At 38.8% G+C, this 18522-nt stretch overlaps 1 protein-coding gene across 1 annotated transcript in view; it reads left to right on the top strand.

The window, feature by feature from the left end:
* The window catches only part of b3glcta (beta 3-glucosyltransferase a), an 80935-nt gene that overhangs the window by 37693 nt on the left and 24720 nt on the right, over positions 1-18522 (top strand). The window contains exons 4-9 of the mRNA XM_074680183.1: positions 5995-6104; positions 12571-12647; positions 13306-13417; positions 15984-16120; positions 16249-16312; positions 17338-17469. Of these exons, the coding sequence (XP_074536284.1) occupies positions 5995-6104; positions 12571-12647; positions 13306-13417; positions 15984-16120; positions 16249-16312; positions 17338-17469 (632 nt within the window). The remainder of the gene's footprint in view (positions 1-5994; positions 6105-12570; positions 12648-13305; positions 13418-15983; positions 16121-16248; positions 16313-17337; positions 17470-18522) is intronic.

Below are 18522 nucleotides of genomic sequence, written 5' to 3'. Positions count from 1 at the left end.
CACAGCTCAGCTGACTAACAGGTGGGCGTTCTAACAATGGGCTTCAAAAAGCGGTAACAGAAACAGACAGTTGACATTAGGGAGACTAAATCCATAGTTTTTACAGACTCAAGTTTTGAAGCATTAAACTACAGCAGCGATGGTGGCGACAGAGGATTAAAATCTGCTGTGATGCATGGCAAGCATGACCCTCCATTTTTTAAGGTTTTACCATCAAAAAGTTTTAACAATACATATTTTTTGTGCTCATCCTCTCTTTTCTTCAGCTTCTTGGACAGCCGTACACCACACAAAAAAATGTGTATTTCACTAGTTTGTTGTGTGACAGCCTCTGCAGAAGGGGACTAATTTCTATATAGACGCAAAAATTCCATTCTCAATTAACAAAAACAAAGTAGTTCTTATATTCAGGTGATACTGCACTAATTAAAACATATTTATGTATATTAGATTTCATTTCTACAAATTCTGTTCTGCTAATTGCTGCTAATCCTGCACACAGCACCTTTTAATCACAAATCATTCCATTCACATAGTGGCATTAACTAAGAGCTGCTAAAGCTGACTTTAGGGAGATCATGAAAAAAAGAAAAAAAAGTCATTTACAAAAATAAAATTAAAGCAAAGATAAATGAATAAAGAATGTGAACCACTTTGGCTATTCTTTTTTTTTTTTTTTTTTTTTTGCCGGATGTTGCAGCAAATAACACCTAAATGGTATCCACTGTACCAAAACCATACAGTCAAGCATCACTCAAGAAGCAGAAAAGACAGAGAAAACACTCTAAACATTCAAGCACACATTTTCTAATCCAGATTCCTGGTTGGATTTTTATCATCCATCTCTTGTGAAAAGGGTTAAAAATGGCAGCGGTGAAGCTGCTCTCATCTAAAATCTATTATGTACAGGTGGAGTGATCGGATGTCAAGTGTTGGTGACTGTGATTGTCATGGGAGGGGACAAGGTGATTTTTTACTGGTATAGAGAGGAACACAAGCATGATAGAGGTGAAGAAGGACACTATAACAGGACTTCTCCTTTCCCCCTTTCTTCCCCGTTGTTTGATGATTAATCGAATCCCATTAGCGAGGAGCCAGGGCCAGTGAATTCAGTCTTAATTAGTTTCTTTTTTTACTCCCTCATTCTCCTCTGCTTTGACATGGGGTACACATTATCTACACAATGAAGGATTGGCAAACAGCTTATCTGATTGTGCCGTTCGTCTCACGCAGCTGCTATTATTGCTGTACTGTGCAGTATCATGAGGCAGCTTCCTCACCTGGGGCTTTAAAACACACTGCTTTATGTGAGACCAGATGCACACGCACGTACACACTCGCACTTGCTCGTTTAGCAAACTCAGCAGAAGGGCATTTAGAGGTGGTGGAGTAGTGTTCGTGCTTAAAGCTGGGTGCTCAGTGGAGGTTAGATCTGTTGGGAGATGGACATGCTGAGATTTAGTAAGTAAATCCTCCTCTCGCTGGAGTCCTCGATCAATGGGATCCTTGTCATGAGCCAAAAGAGGCAACACACCCACCTCCACTTAATTAAAAAGGCTTGACATGGATACTGTACTCGGACATCATGTCTAACATCTGAACCCTTCGCCAATATCTGTACCCTGGGGGGTAAAAGTTCAAGTCATGTAATCGAGGAGGAGGCAATCCATCTAATCCTGCCATTGTCAGCTCTCACCCTGCCTCTCTTTTTGCTGTATTACTTTAACACAAGTACTCCAATGGGAAGATTATAGACCTGTCAGCTGAGCCTTGTTCTTATTTATGTTTTGAAACACAAAAAACACAGCGTCAGCAAAGCTTGAAGGGAAAACTCCTCCTGGTAATCATAATTTACGGCATGGTATATCCCTTTATGACTATATTCCCTGCAAATACTTGAGTAGCTAATTAAAGTGTCTACGGCAAGTGCAAATTATTTGGCACCAGGCCTGTTAGGTTTGTCTCAGCTCAACTTAAGAGTGAAGTATTCATAACGCCCTGCAGTTTCTATTACTGATAAGTTCCTCAGCTGCCCGTCAAGATAGAAAAACTCCGACATGACGTCTTCTAGAATCACACCTGCTTATTGGTTCTTACCTCTGGGCTCTAAATCATCAAAAAGCCTTTTTCAGTTACAGCTATAGCAGCCAGGTGCTGCAGACTTCATTTTGATGTGAGGGGCAGCTCAAGGATTTAGGGGATGTCAAATGTAATTGTACAGAGGCAAAGACAAAATTACAAGATTTTTTTTAGCTCCCTCCCCCTCTGGACTTCTGGTCTCGTTTGGATTGTGCTGGCTGTGAGAGCCACGGGCTTTATGTGGACTTGTTTGTGCAGCCAATGTCATTCTTCACTGAGCTGTGTCACAATTGCTGGCCTGTAAATGGATTTCACATGAAGAATATCTGCAGCAAGCTGGCTCGATGACGAAGATAGTATCAAGAGCAACTGTACAGATAATGGACATCGAGACTTTGATCCTTGGTGTCTTGTCTGGTCAAATAAGACCTGAAGTTTGGTAGTTAGACACCACTGTGCTCTTTTTTGCCTGAATCCACAATTTTTTACAAAAAGGAAGAAAAAAGACAATAGGAAAGAGGCTAAATTTGTTTTATAGTTAAGTCATATTTCATTGTTTACTCTGATTTTTACCACAAAGTTAGAATTTCTCTTTTTATTTAATCCATCAGACTGAAGAAGCCACAGAGCTTGTGATTGCCTGTCTGGATGAACAGCTTGTTCAGGTCCAGTCTTCATTTAACACCAGTGCATACCAAAATCCCTGCAGAGGAATGAAACAACAACAATCCAAACTCCTTTGCTCTGACTATTGAGGGAAAAAAGTAAGAAAAATACGAAATGTCAACTAAGAGAGACAATAGAAAGCTAGAAATTCACCACTGACATCAAAAACTCTCATCAAGGTGATTTTTATTTTTGTCAAAGAGACTTGATTCGTCTAATGGTGTCAATTTTTGAAACTATTTCAGTGTTGGCCTTAGTTTTTAAAAGACATACTTTTTAGTTTTAGTCTCATTTTAGTCTTTTTTTTAACAATTTATGGATTTAGTCAGTGTATGTTTTATCTTTACTTTTAGTCTAAACCTTTTCCCTTTAGATTATTTCAAACAGCAGTTAAAAGATTGGTATTTTGTAGGGCTGTCATTTTAACGCGTTAATTAGATTAATTAATTACACCGCAAATTAACGCATTATGAAAATTAACAGATTAATCCCAAACCCGCGGGGCGTTCAAAAACGCACTTATTTTTAAATGTCTGGCATTAACCATGTGTCCTACTTGGAAAAAGAGGTGTTCTCGTCAGATTTTCAAATTTCCGACGGTCCCTGAATGTATCACACGTGATGTCTGCAACATGCTTTAAACCGGAGGGAGGGAAGCAAGAGTGATTTGTGACTGCCGTCCGCATCGCGGTTATTCACGCGTCCGTTTTGAAAATCTGCAGAAAATAAACCGTTTGCTCTAACTCAATTCTGTAAAAAAACAGATAATTCTACACTCTTTACTGCATTAAACAAGCCATGAATGATCGATATATATCCTGTATTTAAATCTAAAGAATTCTTTGAAAATTTGCTTCCATCTTCCTGGTGCCGTGTTTCAGCTTGGGGCTGCTCTGCACCAATGAGCAACAGTTTGTGTGTTCAGAGCATGTTAAACTGAAAATACTTCACTTTTCTTTGATCCAAGACTTGAATTAAGTGTTTTGTACATAGTTCCTCACAGTTTTTAGCCTTTAGCCCTGGTTCTCCTGACCTCATAGAAGTATAGAAGTTTATATTGCAGTGAAAATCGAGTCAACATCGAGTAAAAATGTGACAGAAGCAAAAACCGTCCTAAAAATCAAATCAGCTTATCTTAGGTGCAGGACTGTGTAGATTTTGTAAAGATAGAACCACAACATTTTTTTCATGTGTTCCTTATGCATCAGGGTACCTAAAAATGTGTTGTATGCATTCCCACCTTATTTTAAAATGTTTTTTTTAGTGTCTTTTAATGTAATTTTAATGTCCTGGAATTCAATTTTTTTATTTTGAGACCTTAAGCAGATATGAGATTAAAATGCAATTAATTAGATTAATTAATTACAAATCCTGTAATTAATTAGATTAATTTTTTTAATCGCCTGACAGCACTAGTATTTAGGTTTTACCAAGTGTTAAAATCTGCAACATTCCTCTCTTTCAACACTTTTTTTTGTATAATATCTTAGTTTAATGATTTAGCCTCAACTGTCCTCCCAATGTAAAGCTGCTCTGCTGTTCCTGCTGATCTATAGAGTAAGGAAAGGTCATTGCTTACAGATAAAAGTAGAGTTAGAGAAGAATGACCCTTACTAAAAGTCAAGTAAAGAGAAAAATGTACGCCCCTATATTAAGGGTGATAAATGATTGTGAGGGGGATTTGTAATGGTTTTTCCAAGTGGCAATCTCCAGGCTTAAAATATGAGGCAATGCAGAAATGTGTCCATTTGAGGCAGTACCAGAAACCAGAAACACACCAAGCCAACAGCAGAAATAAACATGTTTACAGCCTGGTACAAAAAATGACATGAGTTTGAATAACTGATTTCTCCAGTGGCACACACTACAGGTGTTGATTTTTTTTTTTTTTGACATGGTAGTTTAGAAGATTTTAAGGAAGCGAGTTCTCCCAGTCAGAGGAGGTTAGTGAGAAGGCTCAGAGCCTGCTTCATTTCCAATATGGCCTCCATCAAAGATGAGCTTCAAATCTCTGCTTCAGAAACAGACAAGTGATGTCACAGAGACCACGGCCATTTATGTCTCTGCTTTTTCTTTTTTTTTTTTTTTTAGTGTGACATTTTACTTTAGTAGAGAAACAAGTGTGGGTCACCCCTGGGTTGGTGTGGAGCCATATCAATCAATCCCAGATCAAACAAGATCAGACAAATGAAATCAAGCACTGACCATTGTACTAATGAAACAATGTAAAAAAAAAAAACTGAACCCTTTTCTCCCCTGTTTTTAGAAACATTATGACAATGAAAATTGTTTAATAAACTTTTTAAAATCACATATTAAAGACCATGTAATTCTTGTTACTTTAAGTGCAAATCTTTAACTCTTCATGATAACACTCTATTTGTAGACACGAGGACTATTTTTAATCTCTAGCTTTCAAGAAGTGCTATTAATACAATACAAAGACTGTAATGCACTCTAACAACAGCGCTTAAATGCACCTGCTGTGACAGGCGCACGCTGGACCGACAGTCCTACTGTGTCTAATAGATCGCCAAACAGCTGTTACTAGAATGTATCCCTTGTATTTTTAAAGATTTGACACAGTAGGAAAATGTCATCGATTTTTAATGTCCAAGGGTCCATTACAAACATTGTTAGACTCATTGTTGTCCTGCCTTTGCTATTCGAAAAATGAGTCATTGTCAAACATTTCGCACCATAATCCTTTTTACAGTGAAGGAACAGCACTTCTTTGCACTTTCTTTTCAGTATCATTTATCAGCTCTGGTGGTTACTGATTGGTTGTAGACATGACAGCATTAAAGTGGTGGCATTCTCAGTTTCTGAAGTGACATTTTGAAGCTACTGGCTCCATTTTCACCTTGGCCTTATTATGCAGTAACATTATGGAGTTTTACTGGTGGTGCAGCTCTGGCAGAAGTGGACAGCTGGGCTGTGTCAACCTTTTCAGTGCTATGTTACCTCAGAGAGTGACTCCTCTGACTTCTAATCTTTTATTAAGTAACACAGTCTGGGCTTTGGCATTTACATACTCGATCCCTGAGCATATTAAGCTCTTTATGTGCTGATTATTATCACCAGGCCAATAATGGAGATTAGCAACAAAAATCACCTCAGTTATTCTGACTAGTCTCTAATCTCATCTTGCTCTCAGAAGGTCATCGACTGCTATTATCCCCCCTCACACACACACACTCACACACGCTCACACAAACTGACATCTTTGTCCTTTGTTTCTCCCCCCAGACCTGCGGGAGATAGTGTTTGTCCTCCAGAGTCAAAGTAACTCCTTCCATGAGAGGCAGGCAGAGAGGAGGAGAGCTGATTTACTGAAGCAGGCTCACAGTCTTACAGAGGTAAGGTCATGAAAACATTTCACTCGTGAGCACACACTCTTATCATAGTATACACAGTGCAAACACCACATTTCTTTGTTTTGTTCTACTTCTCTTTCATCCCTTTTCTCTAAACCGGGAACACAGTACATCATTTTTTCCCTTTTGTGCTCTTAAATGCTTTGGAACAACAAAAGAAAACTCTTTTGATGTATGATTTGATGTACATTCTTCAGTGTTTGTGTTTGTAACAACCATCTCTTGCAGAAAAAAAATGGGAGCTGTGGTTAGCTGAGTATGTTGCCTCTTGGTGTCATGATTTTGATTATCTCCCTAAATATTTTATTATTTTAACTTGGAGTAAAATCATTTGGAAAGAAGTACTCATAACAAATTCTCAGTACACAGAAAATAGCATCCCAGAGTGTTTTACCATTTGTTCCACTATTACTCAATCCTCATAATTCTAAATATTGAATGATGGTGTTGAGAATTATTCATGGTCCCCTCTAGATTCAACCTCTTAAGCACATTAAAGTCCAAAATATTAAAGTGTAGCTTGAAATATGCAGCATTCTCAGCTCCTGTTGACAGCAAATCTTGTGCTTACTTATAACTGAGTGTGTTTCAGAAAATTGTACAGCTTTGAAGTTCACATATGGTGTATTGCTTTCTGCAGAAACTCATCTTTCATTTGGCCTCTTGATGCTAAATTTTTAATGAGAAGTGATGATCGTCGAAGGCACATGTTCATGCTGATGAATACTGGAATTCCTATTTATTGCACAGATATTTCAAATCATCTGAAGGAAAGTGGAAACTGTGTTTTCTGCTGGGACATGGACTTGGATATTAAATGTAATTTCAGTTGGCAGTGTCATGTAACAGGGATACAAACATTGAAAAGAGGAAATATTGACTTCATATTCATCAAATCTCCTCAGAGAAGTATAAAAAGTTGTGTAAAGCATGATCTTCATTCTGTTTGGTTTATTTGTCACTCCGGCATTACAAATGAATGAAATGTTGGCTTCATTCCTGTTCTGAAAAAACAATTTAGATCTCAGCATAAATAATACCAGTAGGTCTGATAAAGGAATAAACACCAGATTGAAATTTTAAGACCAGTAAAAGATTGGATGAATTTAAATTTTGCAGGGGTCTAAGCATAATTTGAAAAATACAAAAAGAAGAAAAGGAAATGAAACAAAATTGAGTAATCAGTTATTGCAAACAACAGTTAAAGTGAAATAGGCTCAGCAGATCAAATGTTTAAGACTGCAGCCTTTAAAAGCAAAAATCTGGGCAAAACTGTGGATTCAATGCCATTCTCTCTCAGGTATTCGCTCTGTCATGACCTGATGGCAAAGGCAAAAATGCTTTCTCTTGTAGAATGTTGTCGGATTGTTGAACTGCATAAGCAAGGCCTCTCGCAACGCACCCAACTTTGCAGCTGAAGCATCCGATGGGCTGTCTGTTAAGACACAGGACAACCCTGGACCCAAATTAAGGCTGTTACTGGTGCTGACTGCAGCCCAGTAATCATCTGACAGCATCTGTGACAGAAGAGTTTTAAAGGTCCCATATTATGCTCCTTTTCTGCAGTTTAATATGGATCATTGATGTCTTCATTAAATGGTAGTAACATGTTTTGGTCCAAAAAGAAAATAAATCAAGCACAGCAGCATTGTTTTCAGGCTCTCATAGCCCCTCTGTTCAGAACGGTCTGATTTAGTGGGCGTGACCTTCATATGTAAATGAGCCACCGCTGATACCGCCCCGCTCTTCTACGTCACTGAGAGCAGCGCCACATTCATGACTACCGAGCTCTGAGTTCACAATGTTTAGAAAACAGCAAAGGTTGTTAACTTTAACATTACAGGCTAAAACAACAGGCTAACTGCAGCTACAGTTAGCGTCCTGAAGCTAAAATAGAGACAGGGGGGACACTGAGGAAAAGCTCAACTGCTCCACAGCACACAGCATTTAAAATACTCACATTTCCAGGGTCCGAGGTTTGTTGGTGGATGGTTGGTAAAGCGCCTGGATTCAGAACCAGTCTATTCACTAGCCCTCTGTTGTACAGTGCCAAAATTGGAAAAACAGCCAACTATGAAGCGACTAGCACACACGTGCACAGTTTTACTGAGTGTAGCTGGCACATTTCCTTGATAAATGAACTCTAGCCACTCAGTCTCGTCTTCTTCTGAGATGGGAAGCTTGAGCATGGAACTATGTGGCTGTTTACAGCCGAAAACAGAGCAGTGATGGCCCCTCTACTTCAGCATTCTCCTCCCTGCTGCTGGAGAGATTTCTCTGACGTCGGAAAATCCCCAAAATCCAAACAGCTTGTTTTAGGTCAGGACTTTACATTCACAAGCACTACTAAGTATAGGTTTGGTCATTAAATATCACATTTTGTGGGCTGGGAGGAAAGCCAAAGACACGCAAATTTCACTAAAAGACTCAATAAAGTGACTTTTGCATAATATGGGATCTTTAAGTACAAAAAAGGTATTCAAAGGCCTCGCCCCCTCAATGCCACAAAATTGTTTTAGAGAGCACCAAACGTGGAACACTGAAAAGCAGAAGGAAGTTTTATTCTCTGATGAGACTAAATTAAACTTTGATGGTCTTGATGGCTTCTCACATTACTGGCATGACAAGAAGCTTCCACTGGAAGTGTTTCCTGCACGGCACAGTGGAGGGGGCGCCATCATGATCCGAGGTTGAACAATGGGGCTTTAGGTTGTGCAGGAGCGTCAACTGGTCGCTGGCTATGTGGAGATGTTGCAGAGGGCCTCCTTCATGACCGAGGGCCCTGGTTCTCAGTGGTAATGACTGGGTTTTTTAACAAGACAACGCTGCAGCTCACAGTGCCAGCACACCTGACAGGATGTCTTCCAGAGGAATAACTTCACTCTTTTGGATCATCCTGTGTGAAACTGAGAACTGAGAACCGCGACGTCAACTTCACTACTTGGAGCAACATTCCAACTACATGTATGATTACAGTGTCTTTGTCTACTAAATATCTTTTTAACTTAAAGTTATGTAAATCTTTACATTTCCTGTGTGTTTATTTTATCCGAGCAACCTTGAAATTATCCATCCTATCATTAGCAGGGTGAAAAACAAGAACACAACACCGCACTGCTCCTTTTATTACCACTGACATGAATCAGGCCAATATGTCTCCATTTTGAAGGGGCTGTGGCATGTTTCCTGTTATTAATAGTGGCATCAGTTTGTGCCACCAGATGAGATTTGTCATGGTTTTAGATGCAGCTTCTCTAATAGACATCAAGGTTGATCAGATTAGACAGACATGAATACCACATCATGTCCTGTTTGTGCTAATGCTCTCAGAGATGACTGACGTTTTTGAAACCTGCAGGATGCAATTACCTAAAGTAAGTCATGTGAGAGCCTAAATATGCTCCTTTTTAAGAGGAAGGGAAAGTTTAAAGGTTTCAAAGAGACCCAGAAGACCCCAAACCTAAAACTCTTGATGAAGACGAGAAATACAATCAGAGTGAAAATCATCTGTGCATGGCCTCAGGTGTTCTCAGAGAGCACACACTGTTCATCCTCCAAGGCTGAACAGTCTCAGAATTAGTTTTTTTATTAAGTCTATATTAAATTAGGATTAAAGATCATTTACCAAAATTAGAGATAAAAAGTAGCATTTCTATTCAGACTGAAAATCTATCCTTCAAATACCAAATGGAAAAAGACAAATGCAACTGAGAGCAAAGCAAGAGGAGAAATGAAAAAGCATATTGTGATAACGTTTCTTTCACAAGGTAGAACTGAAGGTTGGAGAATTTAACTTTTTGACTTCAAAATATTATTATTTCCTGATGTTTTAATAAATAAATACAGAACCCAAACTCCAAAACTCTTTTTTTTCATAAACTTGAACTTGAATTCTCTTTATGTTAATTTGAAACTCCTCTTAGTTTTGTTGAAACTAAAGTTTAAAGAAGAATCCTTTGTGAGATTATTGAACCTTGTAGATTAAAGGCTCCACAGAATAAAGGTTCAGAAAAAACAGTAAACTTACAAAGTCTTATTACTGGAGTAATATCAGAGTGAAAGGTGGAAATTGAAAACCTCTGATTGATCTTATTTACAGCCACCCACGCTTTCTTCAGCCAAACAAGAGTTACAACCAGATATCCACTGTTTTACTCCCACCTCAGAGCCTCAGCACCCACGGGCTCACATTCAGCTGTTTCTCAGTCTCAGGGGGCGTTCCTTATATCAGAAGGAAAAGGATCAAAGCCTACGTTTCGTAAGATGTGCTCAGTTTTGAGCTGTAAGACACATTTGATGTACAGTTTGTTGTGCTACATGGCTTCATAAAGCTTTGTACAAAAGTCCTTTAATGTCTTGAAATATCTTAAACCACTTTAAAACAAAATCAAAGAAGAGAAAAGACAGACAGCGGGAACATAAAAGAACTTATATGACTTTGATCTCTTGCTCTTCAAGCAAGGTTCAGGTCTGTCTGAGTGTCTTCCTTCAGTCTGTCAGAGAAAAATGATCAGCACTGCCTAAAATCATTCTGAAAAATAAAACGTTTTATCTATAACTTGATAAATGACTTGTCATCACACTTTTCAAATTTTAAGAAAACACCAGCAATAATTTGTGTTTTATGACCGGATTTGAGACACTGATATTCTGTCAGGGTTTATTCTAAGAAGATCTTTGTGTTTTATCCTCAACCTCAAGGAGGTTTTGCGATATCCAGTGATGCTGATTTACACAGACAGATCTTTATGTATTCAATAAAGCCTATCATATCCAGACTTTGTAGTTTCCTCCTTTTAAACTTCTCCTGTATCTGTATCATAAAGGAGACACTCATATTCACAGATGTACCTACTTATGAGAGAACACGATTAAGATAAAAAAAAACTTTGAACAGTAGTCGTTAAACTTCCTGTTTTCTGATTCTCTTAGTTAGGAAGTCGATGTACTGAAACTTTTTTTGTGGCCATGAAAGAAAAGGTAATTTTTCTCATCTGCTCATCACTGGAGGTAGAGGAGCTGCCTGTCAAAACCACTTCAGCCTCCCCTCAGGTCCCTCCTGCAGATAAAACACAGCCTCTTGTTCCTTCATTGCAGCCAGGTCTCAGTGACCCCCATCTTCCTTCAAGTCACCAGGCAATCAGAGTCGTGTTTGCTGCAAGAGAGTCCATATGAGGACCAGCTCTCGTCTGTTTCGGAGAAGTCTACAGCTTGCACACAGTCACCATTAAAGATTCAGGCTCAGCTACTTGGATGCCTCCTTCATCACAGGAATGTCAATAGCTCTTTGAGGCAAATAGCTCCATTTTCAGATTGCTTTTCCATCCGAGGAAAAGGCCTTTTTATTCTGAATTTATTGTTTATATGACAGTGATGGTGTGAATGTTGAGTTTAAAGTTGTGTAATAAACCACAGTTAATGTCGTTATGCTGTTAGATAAAGCTCAGCTCAGTCAAAGAGCTAACAAACCTCGGTGGCTAATAGGGTTAAATTTGTGTAAACAGTGTCAGACTCGTCACCTAAAGCTAACAGGCTGCTGGTGGACAGAGAGGCTGAGAGCAGGCTGTTCCCCCTGACTTCCTGCATGATGAGTGGACCGTGCAGTAATGAACCACAGGCTCACACGCACGGCTGCTTTGTTTTTCTCTCAGTGTGAAGCTCTGGCTCTCTCACACAGTGCTCACACACCTTCTCCTCCCTGCCCGACTACAGAGAATTCAGATGAAACAGATTTCTCTTATTTAGAAAGTGATTGTGTGCACCATGCATGTCCTAAAATATCCTGTGCTGGTTTCCTCTGATTTATCTGCCAGTTGATTTCCTGGAGTGAGGACAAGCAAGAGCAAAACCCTGAAGGCAATATTGGATTTGAAGGATGGTACCACAGATTTAACAAGTAAATTTGAAGGATAGTGCTAGTTCTTATCCGGGTTTCTTATTAACAACACATACGAATCCACTAAAATGAGACATTGTGATACCTGACTGTGAGTATAAAAGAACTCCAGTGAATAAAAATGAGTGACAGTGAGTGCCCATTTATATCTTCTACTAGATTCTTACACCTTGAAGAACTGAGTAGAGAACTGAATGGTCTTGTATAGTGGTATAAAGATATAATATTTTATTAAAAAAAAAAAAAAAGTTCACCAGCCAGGATTGCAGAAGTGTAATTCTTAAAGCAGGATGAATATCTGGAATTCACAGTGGGAATGTTGGATCATGCAGAAGTCTGTATCTTAAAGTAAAACTCTGAGAAGCTCTTAATCCAAAACCTGCTTATTAGCATTGATCAAACCATTGACCTTCCTGTTAGGGAATAGTCTTTGTAAACACCCTGGGGTCCTTTGTTGCTGAAAAGTTTCTTTGATTGTCTTCAGCTTTGTTTAGCTTCTGTACAATAATTAACCTTCACTATTCCTCTGTTTTTTTGTCATGTTTCTCACAGATACCGCCGGTGGTTTTGCTTCTACACACTTTATCAGAAAATGAGGGAGACTGGAGTATTCTCCCTCTGCTGCCTTAGTAAGTATCCCTTAATTCAAAGGATTCACAGAATATTGAGGATATGAAATGAGGACAGTTTTAGAGACACTGTGTGATTTCACTGTTTAGGTTATAATGGGGTTTATAGGACATTTCTTCAGCCTCATGTTAGGACCTGAGATTGCCTTGAAGCCACTTCCAGCACAATAACTGTGATTGATTGTTTCACATTATGATAAATACCCTCCTAACGTGTCCATAACTGTGACAATAAGCCAATTACTGCAGTTATCCAGTCGTCTAAGCGGCACTGTAATGACATTAGCCTCAGTCATCTACATGATGGGCCTTCTTGAAACTCCATGATGTGTTCGATAAATTGTTTTGGGGGAGACGTGAAATAACATTTGAAGCTGTTTTCTTCCACCATCATACAGATTTAGGATGTAGATTTGTAAAAGCAGCCTCCGTCATTACAGAGAGAAAGCCTGTGTGCTTGTGATGCTTTTTTTTTGTCTCTTTGCCCTCGAGGGAAACTCTGTGTCTCTGTGATCTGACTGGGTCAGGAGTCGCAGTTAGCGAGTTCCTCTGACGACTGAAAAGAAAAAAAAAGCTCTTTGTAGAGTTTGTCAGTGTCTGGTGATGTTCCATTTATTCTTATTTTATTATTTAACTGCAGTTTGATGTGTGTCCTCAGTTTATCACACTCCTTTGGGAAAAACTCATCCTGGATTGTGTTTCTTGAGGAGGAAACAAATGTGAGGATGACTAAACTTGCCGAAGTCCTTGCAAAATATGACAAGAACAAAGTAAGTGCTCAATATTCTCTTTAAAAAAAGCACTCTATATTTTTACCCTCTTTCCTTCGCTGTCACTTGCTGTCATTGTTAAATTTAGCTTCGAGACCAGAACTTTTCTTTTTGTGTCGTCAAACATGCTTCCATTCAGGAGATACAATGAAATGATATGAACAGAGTCTATGAGGATAAAAAATACAACAATAATTGATCAAATGAAAACGCCTATCCAAGACAAATAATTTGATGGACGCAGACTCACTCTTTATAAAAGTGCTTCAAAAGGGAATGCTAGACTAAATTGGGGTTCAAACAGAACTGCAAAAGTTAAGATTTAAAAAACGGATTGAAAAAAATCTGAAAGCCAATAAAGAGAAGCTAATAGGGCTGTCATGTGCTCTCTCATTTTGGTCTGGCCTTGTTCTCAACCAGCTGTAATTTACGCTGCTTAGAATATAAAGAACTACAGTAGATAATTGAATGAAAAAATTAAGGCATTTACATGGCTCTAAGGTGTTTTCTGGGTATGCAACTGATTTTGGAGAATGTCCCGAACTGTTGGAGATGTAGTCGTGTGCAAAGAGCACAAAATGATATATTCCGTCTTGTGTGTGTCAGCTACCCAAATTTGCAGCTATTAAGTTTAGAAAATTGGTAATAAAGCTGAGGAGTGGAGCACAAAATGGAAATTGGCGTTATGATTACAGTTAAAATGTCCCATAGCCGCATATTGAAAAGAAGTGGTCCCAGAACTGACCCTTGAGGTACCGCACAGGGGACAGATAAATAAAAATAAATAAGAATAAAACAATTTAAAAGCATGTATAAGGGATAATTTTTTTTGGTTTAATTCAAACTTATGATCAGCTTTGGAGTCAGAGACTCAAATGTGAGAGGTTATATCAAAAAATATTTTCCTTAATCAAGCCTAGCAGATACTTTCCTCCATCAATACTTTATGAGTTATCAGAGTCATCTGAATAACAGGCTTGTTTTTATGTTTCGTGGGGGTGTTTTTTGCCCTCTGTACTTGTTGACAAGCCTCCACAACACGAGTTTGAGCCAGCTTTTAAATGCCAAAGGGTGATTTGCCAAATGATGTTAGAAACACTTTGAGGTAGAGCCTACAGGGTTAGCTTTTGAAAATGCTAATTTTGAATCAGCAGATGCTGAAGCTTGTTTTGGTCTAGCTCTCAGAAACTCTTCAAAACAACTAATGGAACCCCTTTTCACTTTCATTTCGGACTATTTAAACCCTGCAGTGTGATATTTCATTACCAAGTCGGAGATGGAATTCTTTTTTTATAAATGACTTTATGCAACCTTATTCTGAGGAGGCAGCAGCAATGGATTTATCACCTTGTGATTTGATTCATTTCAACATCCCCTGAAGCAAAGACTTCTCACTCAGGTGTTATCACACAGTGTGGTCGGCCTTATGCTGTTATTAGAGAGAAAAAATGCCATTCTTTCTGGAATATTTTAAGGGGTGATGTCTGCGTGGAGAAACGGTCTGTCTTTTTTTTAAATGATCATTCACTAATAAGACACTGAAACACAGGAAGCAACATGATTTGTAACACTTATCAAACTGTTGAAGACAACAAATAAAAAGTAGTGTTTGTCATCCATTAGAAATGGTTTAAACAGCAGTAAACAAAGCAGAACTTGTTGCTGTATCAAGAATTCACACTGAGGCTCTCCCAGGGATAAACTCACAGAGCATTTAGGCCCCTGGTTGCTACATCAATACTTGCAACGGCTTTTTGCCCAGTGTTAAGGTCTGATTCACTCACACTGTTTATAACAGTTCAGCAAAATCACACCGTAAAGGTCTTGCAGTTTGTTGCAGTTTGTTGCAGTTCATTACAGTTCGTTCTTATTATATGTCTGATTGTAGTCATTCATGTGGCAAATTATAAATTGTGGCTTTATGCTGAGGGCATAGTCTGCGGAACAATGGGAGTTTAATCAAGAAGTCTGAAACACTCATTCAAGAGCATGTGTAAGGCATAATGATGACATTTTGCTACATCACTGCAGCCCCCATCTTTGATTAACGTAAATATGTGTTTAAAAAGTGGGAGAGCTTTTACCCCCTTTTCCTGAGGAGTGGTAATTAATCGTTTATCGTGTAGTTTTAATCGAAATCAAAGCAGTGCATCTTACCAGTGAATATGCTACACAGCCCATAGCTTCATTATTGACCATATATAGGATTTAGGTGGCACTGTTTCATATGACTTTGTATTTCAAAAGCAGAAAAGCTCTGAACACACAACGAGGCCGCTGGTTTTTCACTCTTCAGACACAGACTGTGCCAGTTTTCTCATCAAACTACCAAAAAACTCATTATTTGCTCAATGGGTGACAAACCCACTCACTGGAAACACTTTTTTTTCTGCCACACACTGTGTAAAAATTGCAAAATTGGACCAGATGTCTGAGGGTGTCCCTTCATAAAACCTCACAGTTTTGTATCGATGGTAAAATAAAAACCTGCAGTGCAAAATCCAAAAGTGAAAAGAAGCAGCCTGCGCTCACGCTGACATCCTGTCACGTACTTCTCATTTGTCAGGAGTGGTTCCTCGGTAAGCCCCTCCATGACGCCGAGTCGACCATCATCCATCACTACGCCTTCGCAGAGAATCCCTCTGTCTTTAAATACCCAGACTTTGCTGCTGCCTGGGCCTTAAGCATCCCACTTGTTGAGCGGTGAGTGGATCAGTTTGTGTTTGTAAAATTGAGTTGTTTGGTTCATACCCTGACTGTGTTCCTTATTTTTCAGAGGCTTGTTTTCATTGCATATTTCTGACAATGAAATCTTTCATTTTCTATATCAGGCTTGCCAATAAAGTGAGAGATGAGCCTCTTAAATCTGACTTCACTATTGACCTGAAACATGAGGTAAGATATCATGTAAGATACCTTCACAGTCATCCTGCTTGGAAAGTTATGATAAGGTTTAAGATTTTTCATCCATTTCCAGCTATTTTCTTGTTTGTCACACTCAAGCCAACAAGGACCAACTGTTATTTATTTTCACCGAAAAGAGAGGAGGCATGGAATCCATCTAACCTGAAGCTAAATCTTATTACTTGGGAGAATTGTCATGGCGCTGCATTGAGGTTCTTATTTTTATCACTGAAATTCAGCCAGGGAGGCACCAAGGGGTTTGTTGGGTAAACACAGCAGCTGCAGACTTATTAGGATCAGTCCTGGAAAGATGCTTCAGTCAGAGATGGTGGGACTTGGATGCTGAATATTCAATTATTACACTGTACACAATATATATGTATGAGAAAGAGGTTGCTGCAGAAGTTTAAAACAGAATCAGAGTATATTTATGCAGATTTATGGCTCTATAAACACTTAAATGCACTTCACAAACAGACATATCAAACCTCATTTATGTGACAACAAACCACTTATACTTTATAGAAAAGTAAAGAGAGACTCCACATAAATCTCCCATGTCATCCAGATTACTGTCAGCCTCAGTTCCTGACTTTAATTCAGCAAAACATCAGGTTTCACAGTTTCTGTTGTTCCAGATTCTCTGAGACAGTTTCCAAATTCACACAGCACTGATTGTACTGTCCTCATTACCAATTCTTTCTCTGTTACGTTGAGATCTTCCCCTGAAGAATACTTAAACTAAACCCCAGATTTTATTGTGCTCTTCTGCAGAAAGCGAAACTCACCAGCTCCAAATTACTCCCTCTTCACCCTCCCTATTTATCTCTTTTGTTACGCATCTTAAATAATAAATATGTTCACCGGGGTTGTGTAGTGAAAGCAAAACAGTCCTGTCGTCATCATTTTACTGCTCTGCTCTTGTCTTTGTAATAACGTAGTAATGTCTGATGGGTTTGCACCTTGTCGTTTGCCTGAAACTATGAAAGATATGACTTGAATCTGTGTTCGAGCAGGTTGCCTTGTATATCTGGGACAACGGGAGCGGCCCACGTCTCACTGCTGTCCCTGAGCTGTGCACCGAGCCAGAGGACTCCCCTCAGACCAGCCACTGTGCCACCACTCTGAGCCGCCAGCCTCCACTGTGTGTGAGTATCTGCTCTGTCTGCAGATCAATGCGACTGTCCTCAGTATGTGGGATATTGTGCTGGAACAAAATGAAACCTTTAAATACAACAAAGATGCTTCCCTGAAAAGACTGGCAGTTCTGTGGTGATCTTGGCTCTGCTGCAGACAATGCAGGACAACCTTAGATGTCATAGAAATACTCCTCTGTTGAAAAAATGTTCTTTATTCTTCCACCAAATTCCTGATTTATTTTTCATATGTGTCCAAATATGTTGAGGTTTATCCATCTCCAACCCAAACGAAGCACCATTTAACAGTCAAGGCAGCCCAACGTTTTTGTGAATCACGTTCTGTCACCTCGACACTCTGAACATAACTGGACTAAGGAAACTGAAATCAATATGCAAATTCACATTTTCCACGTCTGATGACTAACCAGCTCTTTTTTTAAGCTCTTTGTCCCTTCTGTGAACCACTTCACACACATGCTCACCAGAGTTTAGTAACAGGAGCAAAACACGTGAGTCTTCCGCATATTTTTAAAGTAAAGCATATGTGGCTCAAGGATGTGTGCGGCACGTGAATAAGCTGGCCTTGATATTTCTTTGTAGTCAAGTCAACTTTTATTTATGTAATACATTACATATGACAGGCGTGGACTCAGTATGCCTCAGGCACATATCCTACATGACAAAGGCGTAGAGTAAAGGAGGGATTACAAACTTTATGATACATCCTTATTTTCTGCTTCACTTCCTGTCTGATATGGTCTATTTACAGACATAACAGATATAAAGAGGTGTTACAAATACCAAATCCTTTGTGACAAGATAAATATAAACATAGGATTATAACTTCTATAGTGTATATAAAGAAAGTGATGGCATGCAAATAAAAAGGTTTTAGAAATATCAAAGGACACGATAACAAATATGAATTGAAGACACAAATTTAATCCTTATTTAATGTGAATGTGTGAGACAAGAAGTTTCGACACATTTTAAAAGACATTACTGATACTAAAATATGACAAGAATATAGAACAGGCAAGGGGGATGCATAAAATTCAAGAT

This window comes from Halichoeres trimaculatus, unplaced genomic scaffold, assembly GCF_033239565.1.
Source record: "Halichoeres trimaculatus isolate MK-OKI-2021-1 unplaced genomic scaffold, fHalTri1.1 fHalTri1_scaffold_9, whole genome shotgun sequence".
NCBI lineage: Eukaryota > Metazoa > Chordata > Actinopteri > Labriformes > Labridae > Halichoeres > Halichoeres trimaculatus.
This window is presented reverse-complemented; position numbering and strand designations above follow the sequence as displayed.